Source organism: Peromyscus eremicus, chromosome 4 (assembly GCF_949786415.1).
Source record: "Peromyscus eremicus chromosome 4, PerEre_H2_v1, whole genome shotgun sequence".
In the NCBI taxonomy this organism is placed as follows: Eukaryota; Metazoa; Chordata; class Mammalia; order Rodentia; family Cricetidae; genus Peromyscus; species Peromyscus eremicus.
In genome coordinates, this window is record NC_081419.1 from 101,659,546 (window position 1) to 101,678,957 (window position 19,412).

General features: G+C 45.5%; 1 protein-coding gene across 1 annotated transcript in view; it reads left to right on the forward strand.

The window, feature by feature from the left end:
* Acoxl (acyl-CoA oxidase like) overlaps positions 1-19,412 on the forward strand; it is a 291,245-nt gene that overhangs the window by 54,134 nt on the left and 217,699 nt on the right. Inside the window, exon 10 of the mRNA XM_059261383.1 lies at positions 16,599-16,633. Coding sequence (XP_059117366.1) covers positions 16,599-16,633 — 35 coding nt within the window. The remainder of the gene's footprint in view (positions 1-16,598; positions 16,634-19,412) is intronic.

Sequence of the window (19,412 nt, forward strand, 5' to 3'; positions counted from 1 at the left end):
CTAACTTTGTCTGAGAGTGGTACCTTTCCCTGGTCCTCAGCATCTGTGCATCGAGAGGGCTAAGGGAGGGACAAGGTGGAAGCAGTCTTTATACTAATGTTCTTCTATGGGGAAAGGGGCCGTTTATGATGGGCATTTATGGAAGGTGTCCAGAGGAGTTGTTAAAAACTCAGTCATTGTAATTGTTTTGAATTTCTCTGCCTATTCTACAATAAAATTTAATAGGTCAAAAAGTTTACATTTCATCAGATAAATTTTAAAATATCCTGGGCCGTTTAAACCAGACACCACAAAGCTCTGTTAAGAGAGGCAAAATGAGAATTTGTGGATTATTTGTATTTCTGGGTTTCTTGATTTATTAATTTTAGGCATTTCCAGATCTCTGCTGTGAGAGATGAGAGTTCAGTTCAATTATGCAAAACCCCACTCTTAATTCCCATTTCACCCTTTTCCTTTAGTTTCTGACTTTTACATTATTTTTATTTTTTATGAAGACTACCAGATCACCTACATATATCCTGCAACCTCCCATTTCCTATCCCGACAACTCTATTTCATGATTCTATCTACTCCCCACTGTGGTCTGCAGAAGTATTAGTCATTTTTATAATGTAGAAAATAAAACATGGATTTTTTTCTTCTGTACGTATCACCTAGCTTTTGGTTTTTGATTACATTATTAAGGCCAGGGTTATGCATTTGTCCACAATAGAGCTATGTAGATTTCCTCTCGTTTCTTGCAATACATATTAAACATCTGGGAGGGTATGTAAACGACTATTTTGTCTCCTTCTGTGACTTTAGTGGTCTTTAGCTTGCCCTTACTTATGACTGATAATTTAACTGAGACTTGTAAATTGAAAATACTCTCCCCTGCCCCAAAAACCTTTAAAGTTTTTTCTCCATTCCCATTTTGCACTCAGTCTGTTCGTGGGAAACCCTGTGTCTCCCTGTAGTGCATCTGCACTTTTTCTCTGTGAGCCGTTTGTCTTGAGTGTGGGAATGTCTTAGTGATGTGTCTAGGTTTGGATTCTCATTCATCCAGTGTGGCACCTGGCAGGCCCTTTCAATTTTAGAGCTTATGTCTCCTTTCATTCTGGGGAATTTTTCTCTTTGCTTAGAACTCTCTTGTTTGGAGGCTAGGACATTTTGCCGATCACCTCTCTTGTTTATCCCCTCTTATATCCCTACAGAGTTGTTCCATATGAAACATTTTCCTGATTTTAGGGTTTTTTTTTTTTTTGCATGATTATTTTTACTTTGTAAGACTCCTTCCTGTTGTCTTTTTTTTTTTTTTTTTTGAGTCCGTTGTTTTCTAGATGTAACGGCTGGCTAAAGATTAGAGTTCTGCTCCCTGAATCACCTTCTTTTTCCCCCTCTAATATTAGTGGGGTTGACCAAGGAAATAAAAAGGTTGAGAGACAGAGAGACCAGCAGTTACAGTTAGTAAGATATAAATGCTGTAACATGAGCAGGATCAGAGGGAGTTACCACCAAGGTTAGCTTTGACCATTCAGGGAATCCCCGGAAGGCCTTATCCTGAGGTTTGAAACCCAGGTAGAAGTTAGTTGGCTAACAAAGTAATGGAATGATGTTCCAGGTATGGGAGAATGCATAAAATCACAGAGTAGGTGAACAGTGTGGTCCAGTTATGGGGCCACACAGGAATTAGCATGGCCTGAGTTTCCATGCGTTGCTTGAGAGAAGATGGATGTCAGGGAGGCTGCAAAGGAGGTTCATATGTAGGAGAAAGATGTGAGAGGAGAGTTCCTTTTTTTTTTTTTTTTTTTTTTTTTTTTTTTTTTTTTTGTAGGCAGGGTTTCTCTGTGTAGCCCTGGCTGTCCTGGAACTCACTTTGTAGACAAGGCTGGCCTCGAGCTCAGAGATCCACCTGCTCTGCCTCCCAAGTGCTGGGATTAAAGGCGTGAGCCACCGTAGCCCAGTTGAGACTTACATTTTTAGATTGACTGTCCTAACAGATGACTAAAGCATGGGAGGACAAAGAGTTGACAATTAGGACTACCATAATGATCTGAGGAAGACATGGCACATCATGGACGTAGAAGTAATACGGACAGGAAAAGAATGGGACATGTGTGGAGGGGCCAGCTTAGAGAGGGCCTGGGGTCATTGACGTGATGGATCAAGGACAGGCAGGTCTGGGTTTGGTGACTGTGTGCCTTGAACTTGTTTAGGGAGATCAGGAGAAGGATATCTTCTCACTTCCATAAGCAGAGACATTTTCTTAAATGTTCATCTGGCCCTTCTTCACCCTTTACTCAGTCTATCATGTAGCCTTTGAGTGACTTACCTCCCCAGAGAATTTAAGAACAAGAGGACAAATCCTGTCTTTTCTTGTTCACCATTGTCCCTTCTAAACTTAGAACAAAGCTTGATACTTAGTGTCTAGTAAATAAATTGTAAGCAGATGATGGACAGATCGCTGACTTACTGTGGTCATGAAGGGAGGGCTTTCTTTGGTAGAGAATGGATCAGTTCAGATCATAATGCTTTGGGGATTTGGTCACTTTCTATTTATTTATTATTTATTAATTAATACTGTCTATTTATTTCATCTATCAGACATTTGGTGGCCTTCTATTTATTATTTATTAATATTAATTGTTTGTTTATTTCAGGGATGGAACCCAGGACCTCATGGCATTTTAGACATGCACAGTAACACTGAGCTACATTCCCAACTCTTATGCAGGGCATTTGAAATGTACTAAGAGCCCTAGAACCCTAAATTAAATTTTTAGAAAGCAAACAAAATAACTCTATTGTCTTGTGTGCCAACCCAGAGCTGTGTTCTAATAGTGGTTCTAGCCTGCCCTGGGGCGTTCCAGTCTGGGCAGTGAGTACACAGGCAGAGACGTTTGTGTTTATTTCCTGTGGTGCTCATTTTTCCTTGGATACCCTTGCGGACTGCTCGTGGGTGAGCCTCCTGGGCCTGACGACACTGTCAGTGTGACTGAATTGCTATTCTGGGCAGATGACACATAGCCCAGGGACGGTCTCTTGTTCTCTAAAGACTCTGTGTAATAGGATTACAGCTTCATAATGCAGTTCAGGCCAAACTTTGGAGCAGCCAGGCTAAGGGGAATTATACCTGAGTGAGAGAAATTGATCCCAAGCCCCAGCAATGCAGACCTTGTTTCAGCTCCTCGAACAGGCCACACTTTATCACCTCTGGGCTCGGCACAGGCTGGTCCTTCTGCTTGTGACTCTGTTTCCTTTCTTAGTCACTGGTTCTTTGTAGGTGGATGTTGTGTTTCCAGGAAAACTCTCTATCCTGTGGAGAACCTTCCTTTACAGAAATCTCAAAGTGCCTTGTTTATTACAGTCCCTGATGTGAACTCTGTATTTGCTGCCAGAAGGTGTGTGGGTGGGTGGGGGCATCACACAATACCAGGCCATCATACATAGGAGGCCTTTAGTAGGTGTCTGTGACCTGGACACAGTCCCATCACAGCATTGCTACGCATACAGGAAGTCCAGGAGGAGGCAAGAGAGCCATGCATACAGGAAGTCAGGAGGAGGGAAGGGAGCTAGGCATACAGGAAGTCCAGGAGGAGGGAAGGGAGCTAGGCATACAGGAAGTCCAGGAGAGGGAAGGGAGCTAGGCATACAGGAAGTCCAGGACGAGGGAAGGGAGCTAGGCATACAGGAAGTCCAGGACGAGGGAAGGGAGCTAGGCATACAGGCATCTACAGTGGGCTGGACTCCTCTGTTCACATGTTCTTACTCAGTGACACTGCATTCCCACCCTAGTGTCTTTTACAAATGGAAGACAAGGGGTTCTGGGAAGTGAGGCCGCTTGGCAGTGGAGTGCTGTGCCCAGCCATGTCCTTCAGTGATTTCAGGCTCTACAAACTTCATTTCATAGCTGGGCATGGTGGTGCATGACTTTAATCCCAGCACTCAGGAGGCAGAGGCAGGATCTCTGTGTTTGAGGCCAGCCTGGTCTACAGAGTGAGCTCTAGGATAGTTAGGACTATATATAGAGACTCTCTTTCTCTCTCTCTCTCTTAAAAAAAAAAAACCAACAAAATCAACCAATCAAACAACCAAACAAACATCCCTCCCCCTCAACTCACACACAAACAAAACGAAATAATCTTCCTATCAATGACCCTTTGTATTAAGGCTTCGCTAGAGACAGAATTATGGGCATATTGGGCTCTAAAAGAGCAATATCTTGGGTTTCTTGAAACATATGTGCTTCTTTGCTTGGATAACAGCTTCTTTGACTTTGGGGCTGAGCTGACCCATGTAATATTTCAAAAATTTCATCCTGCCCATCTTTGTGATTGTGTGGCCTGACCCTTGAATTTAATTTTTGGTTTCAGGGATCTTCCAGATCAGGTCGTCAGAGTCAAGGACATTAGCTCCATACCAAGCCACTGAGGCATATTTTCTTTGTGAACTTTCAGCTGGTAATAATGTTGGAGTGAGTCGACTTTTAAAAAATATTTGCATATCTCATTTCCTTGTCTAATCAGTGTTGTGAGAATAATGCCCCACTTTTCATGCTTGAATGAACAGCTGCGGTAGTGTGAGGCGCTCGGGGGCTGGTTCACAGCAGCAGTTTCTCTTTCTTACATTTCCCATCTCATCCCAGCCTTGCTGCGACCCACACGCTGGACTTTCTTAAAAAGAGCCGGTCTCTTCAGCAGAACCATCCTTCTGGTGTATGACGTTTGCCAGCGACTTAAAGGGAACCTTTGTCACAGCAGCAGCATGGTTCCAAGCATCGTCCTTGGACGTGCATAGTGAAAGGTGTGCTGTGCCTAGAGTCCACTTTAAAAGTCCTTTAGAGAAACAAGGGGAGCAGTTCGATTTAGGGATGGCTTTTCCTTTGGCATGTCTCTATGGTTACCCATGACCTTACAAATTATCTTGTTTATAGGTCACAACTAGGCTAAAGATATTGCCGGGCGGTGGTGGCGCACGCCTTTAATCCCAGCACTCGGGAGGCAGAGCCAGGCGGATCTCTGTGAGTTTGAGGCCAGCCTGGACTACCAAGTGAGTCCCAGGAAAGGCGCAAAGCTACACAGAGAAACCCTGTCTCGAAAAACCAAAAAAAAAAAAAAAAAAAAAAAAAAAAAAAGATATCAGGGGCCTCTTTTTAAAAACAAATACAATGTCCTTCCTCCTGAAGATGTTGATGGGGGTTTGGCTAGCTTTTATGGTAATAGAGCCATCTACTTGAGCCTTGCATGGGAATCCCTCTGTAGATTTTAACATGATCTTCCTTATATCCTGACAGCATCTAATGGAGGGGTGGACTTGAGGCTTGAACCCAAGGGCCTATTCTGTGTCTTCAGCTAAGGGAGTTACTAAGATGGACTTTGGATCCTTGCGTTTTAGAGAGTATATGGAGGGAAAAGAAGAAATAGACAGACCGTTGCTGCCAGAGAGAGGAAGAAAGGGTGACCGTAGGGAGGGTCATTGCGTTGGTTCGTTTTCCTGTTGTGGTGATAAAGTATCTGACAAGCAGCGGCTTACAGGAGGAAGGGTTTATTCTTGTTTACGGTGTGAGGGATTTCCATCTATTATGGCATGGAAGCCATAGCAATAGGAACTGGAGGCAGCTGGGAACCTTACATCCACAGTCGAGATACAGAGAGTGATGAGCACTGGTACTCAGTCCACTTCCCTTTTTATTCAGCCGATGCCATGGTGCCACCTGTAGCTAACATGGTCTTCTCACCCAGGCTAACCTAATCTAGACGGCTCCTTATAGGGATGCCAGAGGACTTTCTCTTGGGTGATTTTTAGGTCCTATTACATTGATAACCGTCCACCTTAGTCACAGAGACACAGGCCTGACTTTACCACAGGTGGAAACTTGACCTTGGTATAAAAGCAGATATTTCTTCCTCAGAGATGGGGAAGAGGATCAGTCTAGAAAGAGGAGGAGCTAGAGAGAAACTTTCAAGGTGGGGCAAGAAAGTTGAAGATGGGACAAAATGACATCTTCTGTCCTCAAGGTCTCAGGAGAAGAGGTTGGTGTGAAATTTAGGAAGATGCTTGTATTAGTCAGCTCTCTGTTGCTGAAAACAAAGTATCTGAGAAAACCAACTTAAAAGAAGAACATTTGTTTTGGGTCATACATAGCCTTGGAGGCTTCAACCCACGGTTGGTGGTTCTGTTGTTTGGGGCCCATGGGGAGGAGGAGCACATTATGGTGAGGAGTGTTCAGCGGAGCCAAGCTGCTCACATCATGGTGGCAGAAAGTTCCAGGAGGTGGGGACATATGGGAAGGGAACACGTTCCCAATATTCCCTTCAAAGAGTATCCCCAGGGACCTAATTTCCTTCTGCTAGGGTCTATACCTTAAAGGTTCTACCGCCTCCCAAGAACATCACAGTTGGAATCAAGCCTTTAACACGTGGCCTTTGAGGGATATTCCAGATCCAAACCATGTTTATCAAGGCTCAGCTGTTTAAGGCAGCAGAATACGGGGTGAGAGGCAAAGAGCAGAGAGGTATGGGGATCACTGAACATGGATGGGGATCGCTGAACATGGATGGGGATCGCTGAACGTGGATGGGGATCGCTGAACGTGGAGTCCGCAGAGGCATGCTTTGGGTTAATCTGTGTCCATGGCAGTTCCACACAATATGAGGATGTGATTTTTTTCCCCTGCAGATGGAAGTGGGAAATGGGATGGCTGGGTACAATCGATGGACTCTCTAGGGCCCAGCAGCTGCCTTGTCCGTCTCTCCACTGCCCCAGGTCAGGTATCACTGACTTAGCATGTCTAAGATAGTGTCTGTAAGTTTTCTCTAGGCTAAAGTACTGCCTGCTCTCACATGAGCAGCTCATGCTTAACATGTGGGCAGTTATGCTGTACTTCCTTAAGGGTGGGCTATCGACATAAATTACTTGGAATTCTTCTGCATCAAAATTTGCTTCTTCCCCTTCATTCACTTATTCAGTTGCTTCTTTTTCTCTTCTTTCTTTGGATTTTTGAGACAGGTTTTCTTACAGCCCAGGATGACTTTGAACTCACATGTAATCAAGGTTGACTTTGAACCTCTGCTCCATCTTTCCAATGCTCAGCTTACAGGTGTGTACTGCCACATCTGGTTTGATCATTTCTTTGTATCATTATATATTTATGGATCTTTAATTTATGTTTTTGGTTAGAATCTAATTCTACTCATTTGATTTTGTTGCTTAAATTACTTCACTTGTGCCTACTGGGAAATCTTTCAGTTGGCTTATTTCTCTTCCGTGTGTGTGTGTGTGTGTGTGTGTGTGTGTGTGTGTGTGTGTGTGTGTGTTAGATCTTTCTTTCTAGTGCTACAAGATACTCCATATTCATCTTGTATTTTCCATGCCCCAGGACCAACTGTTTTGCCAAAGAACCCTGGTTTCTCTTGTTGGAGAACATTTTGAGAAACCAAGATTTGAGTGCTCTGTGGTTTTGTTCCTACAACGGAAATGCATGTATATACCTGTGTGTGAATAAATGTATTCACTTATATCTCTATTAAGCTAAACAGGAATTCATATTATGTCTGAACTCTGATCATTATCACATAGATAGTCTAGACTTCTCTCATGACTTCTGTGTGAGTTACCTGCTCCAACATTGAGAAACCTGGCTCCAGGCATCTGCCATCCATTGTGGTGGTAGCTGGCTTTCAGAACTGTGGACCCTGTGGGCAGCGTTTAGTTACAGCTTGGCTTTGCAGTTCCCTTAGCCCACCCCGATCTGCCCTGCCCCGTCACGTTGTTCTGTGCTCTTAGGCTCTGCGTTCCTTCTGGACTCTCCTCACCTTCTAATGGCTCTGCATTCCTTCTGGACTCTCCTCACCTTCTAATGGCTCTGCATTCCTTCTGGACTCTCCTCACCTTCTAATGGCTCTGCGTTCCTTCTGGACTCTCATCACCTTCTAATGGCTCTGCGTTCCTTCTGGACTCTCTTCACCTTCTAATGGCTCTGTGTTCCTTCTGGACTCTCCTCACCTTCTAATGTTTTGTCTACTTGTTTTGATCTTTCGTTTTCAATTGCACACATTTCATTTTCTCTCCGTGCTGTAAGTTTCTTTCATGTATCTGCTTCGCCAATCCTAAGTGCTGTGTGCTTCTCCTGGTCAATCTTCTTTCTTCTCCAAACCCTTTCAAACTAGACCTATTTACGATCTCCACAGAGCTGCCGCTTCCAGAATGTCCTACTGATAGAAGTACTCAGCAAGCAGCCTTTCAACATCAGCCCCCTTCACTGAACAGTGCCCTTCAAGATTCATCCACCTGTGCAGGCTTTCCTTATGCTCATGTTTTCAAATTGTCTGTGTAAACACCTAGAACTTGCTCACTGGTTGGTTATACTGGGCCAGCAATCTCAAGGGAACCCCCTGCCTCTGCTTCGCCAGGGCTGGGGTTATAGGCTCACACAGCCCCCTCCCCAGCTTTTTACATGGTTGATAGACATATGCTTTTTCCGACATAGAGACAAAGCTACATGAGATGTCCTCATGCTTTCTACAATGCTTTGAGGCCACGGTAGATAAATGCTGGGCCTCCAGCCACAGTGGAGACTTTTCTTGGAACCCTGAAAGGCATTCATTTCCCTGGCAGTGATCTGCCTTCTGCCTTTCTGTATGGTAGACTGGAGGCCTGGGCTGAGCTTCTGGGCGTTCAGTGCAGGAAGGTGTGGACAAAAGGATGCTGATGAGGGGCTGGAGGTGCAGAGGTTTGAGCACTTGCTCCAGGATGCTCAGCCACTTGGGGCTAGGCATCCTAATGCTGAAGGACAGTGACAGGCCCAGCCCTTCTCTTAGAGCCGGGTGGTTTTATTTCATTACCCATTTCGTTTTTTTTTTTTTGAATCAGAAATAATAACTAGCCTCTTTGGAAAGAAAAGTATCTCCCTTTACCTTTTTCTCTCTCTTATGCAGGGGTCAAAAACATTCCCAAACCATCATTGACTGTTCCTTCCTTGGTCACAATCTTCTGTATCTTTCATACTATCTCCAGTACCAAATTCTTATCCCTCTCAGGAAGTTTGCAAGTGAAGGGGCAGACTCCCTTGACAGAATGGGAAAATGGAGACATGGAGAGGTTGGAGTAGTTGTTTACATGGGTAGGAAACCCTGGACTGGGGCTTGGGGAATACTCTGGACATGGGCTATCACCAACTCATACTGACTTGTTGCTCAGTGTTCATTTTAGGTTTTTATTTTGGAGTATTGTGAGGGGTGGAGAGATAGTATTTTCCTACATGCTTGATGTTATTATTTCTTTGTTTAGTGACTTTTCATTTTATACCATTTGGGATTTTTATTTGCTAAGTGTTTTTCTAGTTACTTTTCCGGTTGTGGTAATAAATACCTCAACAAGAGCAAGTCAAAGGAAAAAGACTTATTTGAGCTCACAATTTGAGGGTATAGTCTACCATGGCAGGGAGGTCCTGGCTGCAGGACATTGAGTCACCTGGTCCCATTGCACTCACATTTAGGAAGCATAGCATGATGAATGCTTGTGCTCAGCTAGCTTCTGCCTTTCATGCAGCCCAAGGCCCAAGCCCAGGAAACCATGCTGCCCTTCTTTACAGTGAGTCTTCCCACCCCAGTCAACCAGATCAAGGTGATCCCTAACAGGCACACCTCATCTAAATAAATACCTCCCCCACACACACACAGGTGTGCCAGGAGGCTTGTCTCCCAGGTGACTCCAGATGCTGTCAAGCTGACAGTCAACACAATTGCACTAAGCCTTTGCACCCTATCCCACCCCAACATGGCAGGCCGGGGCATCTCACTGTCAAGGTCGCCAGTGCAGGTGGCGCTCCTCAGACCTCTGCCGGGCCAGGGTGGCAGTGAGAACAGCTCTCACGCCCCAGGGAAAAGCTGCAGCTTTGAGTTTAGAAGGCAAAGCTTGATTCTGGTTTGGGGCATGGGGCAGGAGAGTGGGGGCTAGACGTGTGTGTATTCCTCCATTTTCAGCTGTTTGGTGCCTGTTTTCTTAGGCTAACTGAATGGCCACATTTTGGTGTGTCGTTTCTGTTAACAACCATCCACGTTTCCACTTGCCCATCACACCTGCCTTTCAAAGTTTCAGATAGGAGTTACTAGGTTTTTAAAAAGTTGAGTAAATATTTACTTACACACACACACACACACACACACACACACATGCACGCACATGCACACATGCACACACGCGCGCACCCCCCACCCCCACGTGCACATGTATACACACACACACACACACACACACACACACACACACACACGCGCACACACACAGACACACACATGCCGTTCTTTTCCTAAGCATGGTTGTGTTATTTTCTTCCACTCTCTAACACATTAATTTCCAGGCATCCAGGAACGAGCATGCTAACATAGACTCGGTGATGACACATGGCTTGCTGCTTTTCTTCCATGTCCCGCCTGGCTGTCTTTTCTCCCCTGTTGGTAGGAACGACAAAGAAGAGGTGAGGGCTACGAACCCGCCCTTGGCCTTGATGAAGCTGGCCCACCCTTGCTTGATAACAGGGTGGGAACACCTCTCCCTGCTGAATGTCTGGTTCCCTGCCAGTACTACAGGGCCTGAGTTCACAGTGACTTCGATCTTGAAGTTGAATTTGGGACACTGAAATGCCATTTAAAGGGCACAGATGGGAGATGTTTCACTCTGAGCTGTTCGCATCAGCAGCACCTGGCAGTCAGTGCCGACCCATCGGTGCTACGTGCATGGCTGACATCTTCCCATACATCATCACGTCATCAAACTTGACCCCTGGAGGACCAGAGAAAACACTAGCTTTCCTGATTCTGTGGGCTGGGGCTGAAGAATTTGCATTTCTCATGAGTTCCTTGGGCAGGCTAATACTTAGCATTGAAATTAATCTGTGTAAATGATCCCTATGAAGCAGGGAATGTGGTCCACATTTCACAGTAAGGAGTCAGTGGTAAAGGTCAAGGGACTTGGCCCCATAGCTCCTGCCTATCACTATGAGTAGCTCCTATCTCAGCACGGTTAGCCTATCAAAGGAAGTAGGGAGAGCCTCAGGAAGTTCTGGGGAGTAGGAAGAGCCGAAGGAAGTCGGGGCAGAGGTGTACTGAGCTGTGGAGGTCTGATGTGGTTTGAACATTAGGCAGAGGCTCAGGGGAGCAGGAGGGATCTATGTGAGGGACCAGCCTGAGAGGGTGCTTGGGGGTAACATGGAGGCCCTGGCTTCTCAGGAGGAAGCCTCCAGGAGAGCAGGGAAGGGGTTAAAGGAATCTGCTCTGTGGGTCATTTTCTCCATACCCAGTCATCTTTGCTATTAACACATCATGGCTCTACATGGAAAGCTGTCTACACTGAGGCTGTTTATGGGAGAGCCTGTCTACACCACAGCTCTTTGTGTGATCTCCTCACACCATGGCACTGCTTATAAGAAAATCTGTGCATGCCATGACTGTGTGGGTACTACCCTGCCCATGATGTAGCATTCTGGGGGGGGGCACACTGTCTTTCTGCTGTGACTCTGTGTGAGTGCCATACACTCTCTCTTTATGTTGTGACTGTATTAGTGACTTTCTCTGTACTGTGACTATGTGAGTGGTGTTCTCTCTCTCTCTCTCTCTCTCTCTCTCTCTCTCTCTGGAGGGTTGGCAGTGTAGAGATATGTCCAGTGAGGTTGTAGATGGGTGGTCCTTTTGGCCAAATTTTACTGACATTTTTTTGGCTTTTATAGCATTTGAAAAATATTCAAATTATTTTAAAATACAGGCATTTTTCACAATAAATCCCCTAGTGTCAGCTTTTCTTGAGAAACTGGGAGCTCTGGTTGAGAGGTTGTAGCTGCCCCCGAGAAAGGACCTGGTCATGGCACCTTCAGCACAGGTCTTGGGGCCCTAGATTGTACTGTCACTGGTTTAGAAAGGTCTAGACTTGGAACACCTTCCACTAGGTTGAATGACTCTGGGGTTTACTGGAGTCCCCTTTGCACCTGCCAGGCGTCTGTGTACAAGGACTGTGGTGGGATGTGTTTTTGGAACAACCACTTCCTGGTGATCCGTGGATTTGGAAGGGAATCTCCCCAGCACCTTCTGTGAGAACTGAAACCATTTCTCTCTCTTTTTTTAAAATTATAATGTGTTTTCAGAATGTGATTTTATAAATTATTATTTTACAAGGGCCACGTTGTTTGCGTAGTGCTTTATAGGTTATATCTGGCCACAGCTGGAGCACTTCTGGGTGTTTTATGGCAAATTATTCTCAGATTACCCTTTAATGCAGGAGGGGCTGCCTGCTGTCTGAGCTCCCTGGGTCATACAGAAACCCCAGCCTTGATACAAAACAGCTGTCTGTGTTCCAAGGAGGAACGCTTCAGGCAGAAACAGGAGGGAAAAGGTTTTCGTAGCTGGTGGGGGTTTTGAAAAATGTTTAAGTTATTCTTTCCTTGCCATTAAAATGTGATTTAATTTTGTTACCAACAAATTGTGTAAATCTAAGAGAGAAGTACTGTCAAAGGAGTTTCTGAAGAGTGGTCTGGCAATACTTACAGCGTGTCCTGAGGGGGTGCTCCCCAGGGGGGCCAGCACACAACTCCTGCTGACCTCCATGTCCCTGGGCCTCAGTCCGGCTGGGCCAGGGTCAGGGGGCAACCCCCAGACCTCCCTCCCCTTTCTCCTCTGGGCCCCTGCTGAGACCAGCAACAAAGGGGCCAATTGTCTGAGGCATCCCCCTGTCTGAGGGGCTCTAGGAGCCTTTCTGAATGCCAAAGTGTATCCATGCACGTTGGAGTGTATGTGTGTCTATACATATGTATATGTATGTATGTATGTATGTATGTATGTACACATGTGATAGTTCTTGCCTACATGTGCATGTAGCAACTGTGCAAGTGCATACATTCACACATACGCACATTTGAGCAAGCATGTATGTGTATATATATATATATACACACACACACACACACACACTGTGAAGATATGTGTGTATACATGTGTGCACATGTATGTGAATGGATGTGTCCATATGCACACTAATGCATTTGGGTGTGCATGTGTGTGCGAGTGCATGAGATGCACGCAACTTGCTTAAAGAATTTCTGAGTCATTAGTGCATCTACACAGAGCCAGTGGCCTCAGAAGCTGGATTGGCCAGTGGCGGCTCCTAAGGCTGAGGGAATAAAGGATCTGGCTCACTTCTCAGCAGGTTGCACCAGCTGCCTTTCTGTGGTGTTTTCTCTGGTATGGAAAGCTTAGAGCTGTTTCTCCTCACTTGCTTTCCCTGGAAGAAGTGGGGGAGAGCAGGCCCAAGCAGGCTCCTCACGTAGCCTGTTCTGACCTGGGCTTGCAAGCGAGACCCTCCAGAGATTGTCTGCTCCCTTCCTGTCCCTTCCCGGGGCTGCCTGATTGGATCCAGTACATCTGTGTACAACAACCGTGAGATGTCCCGTCCTCATCAACACTGTGAATTAGGGCTCTTTCCTGTGTCCCATCATTTTGGTCCTTAACACAGACTGTTCACAGAGGTCTGTAGGGATCAGTGGCTGGGCCAGCCTTGGGTATATGACAGCCCTCTCTGATGGAGTCTGCAGGGCTCAAATTTTCTTCTTTATTAAAATTGTCATTCTACAAACGTCATCAAAACACATTTGACTCTGAAGTTGGGGAGCGAGAAGGAAAATGCTTGAATTCTCTGGTCTACCTCCACAGTAGTTCTCCCTGGCCCCTTCCGCCAGTGCAGCTGCGCGGAGTAGCTTTCCACTCTTTCCCTTCTTGTCTCCCCACTCCCTCCCTGCTTCCTCTTTGCTCCCAGCAAGGGCTTATCTTTCAACTGTGGAAAAGCCACCAATTAAACTTTACTCCAAAGCTTATCAAAATATTCAGTCGGTAAAATTATCTTATAATTAGCTGAACTGTAAGCCCGAAGTCTTTAAACCGCGGGAAATGTAAGGTGACCCAGTGTGTGGCGGGCGTCTGTACGATGCTCATCCCCACCTTGGCTGCAGCTGCTGCTGCTTTCATTTTTTCCCCGTGTTTCCTCCTTGTTCTGTGCGCTCTTAATGGTCCCTGAGGCCTCAAAGAAGGTACACCACACGTTTAGCTGAGGTAGATAATGGAATAAATTCAGTTATGTATAAGATTAACTTGATTTTCAATATTTCTTGCATGCACATTTATATACTCTTGTGCGCATGCATGTTCACGTGTGTGTGTGTGTGTGTGTGTGTGTGTGTGTGTGTGTATTTGTTGGGGGATGGGCATGTGTGTAGAGGCCAGGAGACAGGTGCTGTTCACCTGTTCTATCTATCTATCTATCTATCTATCTATCTATCTATCTATCTATCTATCTATCTGGAAAGGTCTTTCTCAGGCCTGGACTCACCATGTAACTAGACTGACTGACTGACCATTGAGTCCCAGGAACCTGCCTTGTCTGTTCCTTCCTGATGTGAGGGTACCATATCCAGTTTTTTTTTTTTTTTTTTTTTTTTAGTGTGGTTTCAAATGTGTATTGAGGGTTGGGGACTTAGCTCAGTGGTAGAGCGCTTGCCTAGCAAGCACAAGGCCCTGGGTTCGGTCCTCAGCTCTGGAAAAAAAAAGTCAAATGGGTATTGAACTCAAAGTCCTTCTGCTTGCAAGACAAGCACTTAATCAACTGAGCCATCTTCTTAGTCCCTGTATGCATTTTTTTCCCCTGTAAACTTACACCTACTTTCCTGGGTTTGCTGGTGTCTCGCCATGATTGGGTCTGTATTTTGGATGGCTGCAATATTATGCTGAACTACTCTGGAGCTGTGCTGTTCCAACGATATACAGGGGATTCTGCAGCGTGGCCAGCTGGACAGCAACTGGTCTGTCTTGTCTCAATTATTTCAGTTTGCTCTCTCTTTCCCCTTCTCTGTTCTTCACTCTTTCTATAATCCCACGGCCTGGAGTCCCGCCTGCCATCTTGCAGCAAATGTGGCAATATCGGACATGTCATCTGTCACCCTCTCCCCCAACTCTTCTGGGGGATAGCAAGGAAGCATGGATGTGTTTGGGGGTCTTCAGGTACAACTTAGGCTTCCATACAGAAACAATATGACAGGTGATACCTAGTTCTCAGTTACTGTGAGCTTCTAAACTATGAATGCCATGGCTGGGCATAAGAGGGCTCAGGAGACTTACACAGGTTCACTGGACAGTGATTACCACCTTTTCTATAATGAAGTACTTCCAAAGTTCTAAAAGCAAATTGAAAATTAATTTTGGGATGCACTAATGTTTTCATAGATGGGCATTACAGATAGTACCAGTACAGTAGTTAATGTTGATAGACTTTTCTGTATTTGTCAGAGAGTAGGCACACGCATTTATACAACTATAAACACAAATGTAGGAAACTTCTCCATCCTTACATTACTCTCGAGAGGAAACAATGGTTCTGCTCGTTTTAGAATTAGGACACTGGCATGAAAAGCCTCAGTGACTTGCTGTTGCAACTGAACTCAGCCCGCTACCTTGTTCTGTCGTCCACTGTTTCCCTGTGGGAACTGGCCAAGGGCATGCCTTAGGATTTTGACCATGCCTATTTGAGAGGTTTCTGTGATACCTCCGTAGAATAAAGAGGAAATCATAGCCAGGTGGTGGTGGCACACGCCTTTAATCCCAGCACTTGGGAGGCAGAACCAGGTAGATCTCTGTGAGTTCAAAGTCAGCCTGGTCTACAGAGTGAGATCCAGGACAGGCACCAAAACAACACAGAGAAACCCTGTCTTGAAAAAACCAAAAAAAAAAAAAAAAAAAAAAAAAAAAAGAGGAAATCACGAAGTTTCATCTCAACCTCCCGTTGCTGCTGCCTCCAGCTGTCACATGTACCATCTCTTGAAGTTACATTTCCATGTTGGCCTTGATTTCTTTACTGTCTTTAGAATGAGGCCTGACTGATCTTGAGCTGATGGGATCTCCATAAAGGCTAAGCTGATCCCCAGGAAAGCTCTGGCCCAGGTGTTCAATCCCTCAGTGGTCTGGGGTCTATGTGTTGGCTCCCGTGGAAGGGGTGCTGAGGGGACCCACTCTTGGCTTTGTTATCTTAATGCAAACCTGAGTATCAGCTGCATGCTGACACCCCATCCTTCCACTACTGTCCCAAGACCCCTACCTGCAAGTCGCTCCCAACTAAGGATGTTTTCTGTCTGAGTCACAATGAAATATTCTCGGCCTTCTAAAGGCCCTTTCAAAATATGATGATCCTTTAAAAGCAAAGTTGAAGTCAAGGAGCTATCATTAAAGGTATTATTTGTGAAACAACAGGCCCCTTTAGGGACTGTTTTAAGATTTACATTTGTTATGTGTATCAATATTTGTCTGCTTATGTATGTATAGGCATCATGTATGTGATTACTGCCCACAGAGGCCAGAAGAAGGGCACCAAGTGGCCTGGAACTAGAGTTGTGGCTGGTTGTGAGCCCCCATGTCAGTGCTGAGAACTACAAGAGCAGCTAGTGCCCTTAACCACTGAGCCATCTCTCCAGCCCCAGATATTAGGACATGTTTCAAACTGATTGGCCATATTGAATTAATTTTCTTGTGAATTCAGCATGTTCTTTATAGTATTTAATTTGTACTTTTCCTCTTTTTTCTTAATTACAGCTTGGACTGACGATAGCCATCCGCTATAGCCACAGGTAAAGCTTCAAAAAAAAAATTTTTTTTTAAAGAAATGTGCTTGTGGTTTAGAGGTTTTGGTTTTCTTAGATCCTAAAGAATTTTGAGGTTTGTGTTTTATTTTGGTTTCTTTTGTGGTAGCTGCTTTTCCATGATGTGGACGGCACAATTGAAATTGCTGTTTGGAGGACTATATGGCGGCAGTGGGATGGTTTTAGTTTTTGCTTATGCGTTGGACGCTGGCCTCAACCTTGTAGTCCTGCTTCAGCCTCCCTAACCCTGGGGTCACAGGATCATGCCACAGCACTCAGCTCTGCCGTCAGTGTTGTTAACATACAGTCTCACTTGTGGCTCAGCTTGGCCTGTCGACTTCTGATCCCCCTGCCTCGGCTTTCAAAGTGGTCAGATCCCAGGTGTGACCACTGTGCCCAGCAGCATTTTCTGAATGACACAAAGATGAGAAGCTCTATGTTAGGGCACAGATGTGATTTCCACAGACGTGGCGTGTTGAGCCTGAGTCTGAGAACCAGAGTTAGGGAGTTTTAGCTGTGAGGCCAGGCCAGGCCTGTTTGTGGAGCCCTTTCCCCCCACCAACCAAGTCCCTCTTCTTCCCCCTCTGACGGCAAAGTGCCTCTGTTTTGTCTGGCTTCACGATTTCCACCTTGGTGCTAATCGCATCATGTCAATGAAAAGTAACCATTATTTCCTCAGGTCGTCGTTATAATCTTGTTCTATGAATGTTTGTTTCCAGAAGCATTCTTTCCTGTTTGTGTGCATCAAGACATATTGTGCTGAATGAATTAAAATGAAGGGCTGATAAGCAGCGCCTTCCTGCTCTCATGCACACTGTGTTCGCGGCTTCCCCGAAGCGTCACCCTCGGATCAAAGTCTTGCAGCTCAGGTTTATCTGGTCGTTCATTGCTCTGCAAACAACCCAAAGGAATATCGGGTGTTGGAACAAATTTTCATCCCAAAAATACTTGTTACAAGTTGTGTGTACAGTTTTGATAAGTGTGAGACTCAGATGACTGCTGAGAAACAGCATGGGTATGGGCAGGAAGAGGGCAGCAGTGGACTTGAACTTCTTGTGTGAGAAGAAAGGTGTTTTTAGGAGACATGTCTGGAGCAGGTGGAAGAAGGCTGCTCCAGACAGGTCCACGGCTGGGCAGGGGTAAAGCAGCATCTTCCCCTTGCCTGTCACATGGGCTTATGGCTGAGGTCCCATAACGAAAGGCAGGTATTGAGAGGACAATATACACATTCGTTCAAGATGTTTTCCGTGAGTAGGAGCTTTCATAAGGAAACAAGGACCTAAAGTGAAGAAGTTGATTAGACAGGGATATGATCTAGAGCAGCAGTTCTCAACCTGGGGCCCAGACCCCTTTGGGGGTTGCATATCAAATATCCTGCATATCAGACATTATGATTCTTAACGGTAGCAAAATTGCAGTTGTGAAGTAGCAACGAAATAATGTTATGGTTGGGGGGTCACCACAACGTTAGGAACTGTATTAAAGGGTCTCAGCATTAGGAGGGTTGAGAACCGCTGATCTAGTGGGAATAAAGTGATGGACTTTTTCGCTCAGATCTTTGCTGTGCTCTGGTGTTTTCAGAGGTCAGGATGCACCTTTGGGAATTAGGAGGGCACCTCTAAAGAATCTTACGATCTGTTTTGGCCATCTTCTCTTCTGTGATTTTTCTCATACTAAGGTGCCATATTTTGCTTGTGCGTTTCTGAGTGGAGTGTGTGAATGGTGTTTGGATGGTGTGTGCACACATAAAAACACTGTTCTGAAGAAGCGTGCTCTCCCCTCATCAGCACGGCTAGGTCGGTACAGCTGACGGGATGCATCTCACTGTGCCCTTAAGACACACGGCATGCACCACACTGAGCTTTAGGCTATTAAGTCAATGGGAAGCTGGGTAGATATTATGCGGGGGGGGGGGGGGGAGTGTTGGAAATACCAAATGAGGGTGCACGCCTTTCGTTCCAGCAGTTGGGAGGCAGAAGCAGGTGGATCTCTGTGAGTTTGAGGCCAGTGTGGCCTACAAAGAGAGTTCCAGGACAACCAGGTCTGTTACACAGAGAAAGCCTGTCTCAAGAAACAAAACAAAATGAAACAGAACAGGAATGTTCTAAATGTAGACTGCTCTAGAATGAGGGGTGTGTGTGTGTGTGTGTGTGTGTGTGTGTGTGTGTGTGTATGTGTGTGTGTGTGTGTGTAAGAGACAGAGAGACAGAGAGACAGAGACAGAGAGAGACATGGAGAGACAGAGACAGAGAAAGACATGGAGAGAGATACACAGAGACACAGAAACAGAGACATAGAGGAACACAGACATAGATAGACAGACAGAGACACGGAGAGACATAGAGACAGACAGACACAGACAGACAGACAGACAGAGGCAGAAAAAGAAGACCGTGCCTTACATTTCTTCTCTCAAGCACTAGCACATTCACTTAGGATCTGTGGCAGACTGAATTTTCCAAAGATGGTGCTCTGGTTTCATTTCTGCTGCTGTGATAATATGTCCTGACAAAACCCCACTTCAAAAGGATTTGTTTTAGGTCTCAGGTCCAGGTTACGGTCCGTTATCGCAGGGAAGTTAAGGCGGTAGGGGCCTGAAGCATCTAGTCACATCACACCCACAGTCAAACGCAGAGAGGAATGAGTATGCCTCGTGTTCAGCCAGCTTTCTCTTCTCTTACACAGTCCAGGACCTCAGACCAAGGAATGGTGCCACCTCCTTGTAGACTAGGTCTTCCCACATCAGTGAAGGCAGTCAAGAAACTTT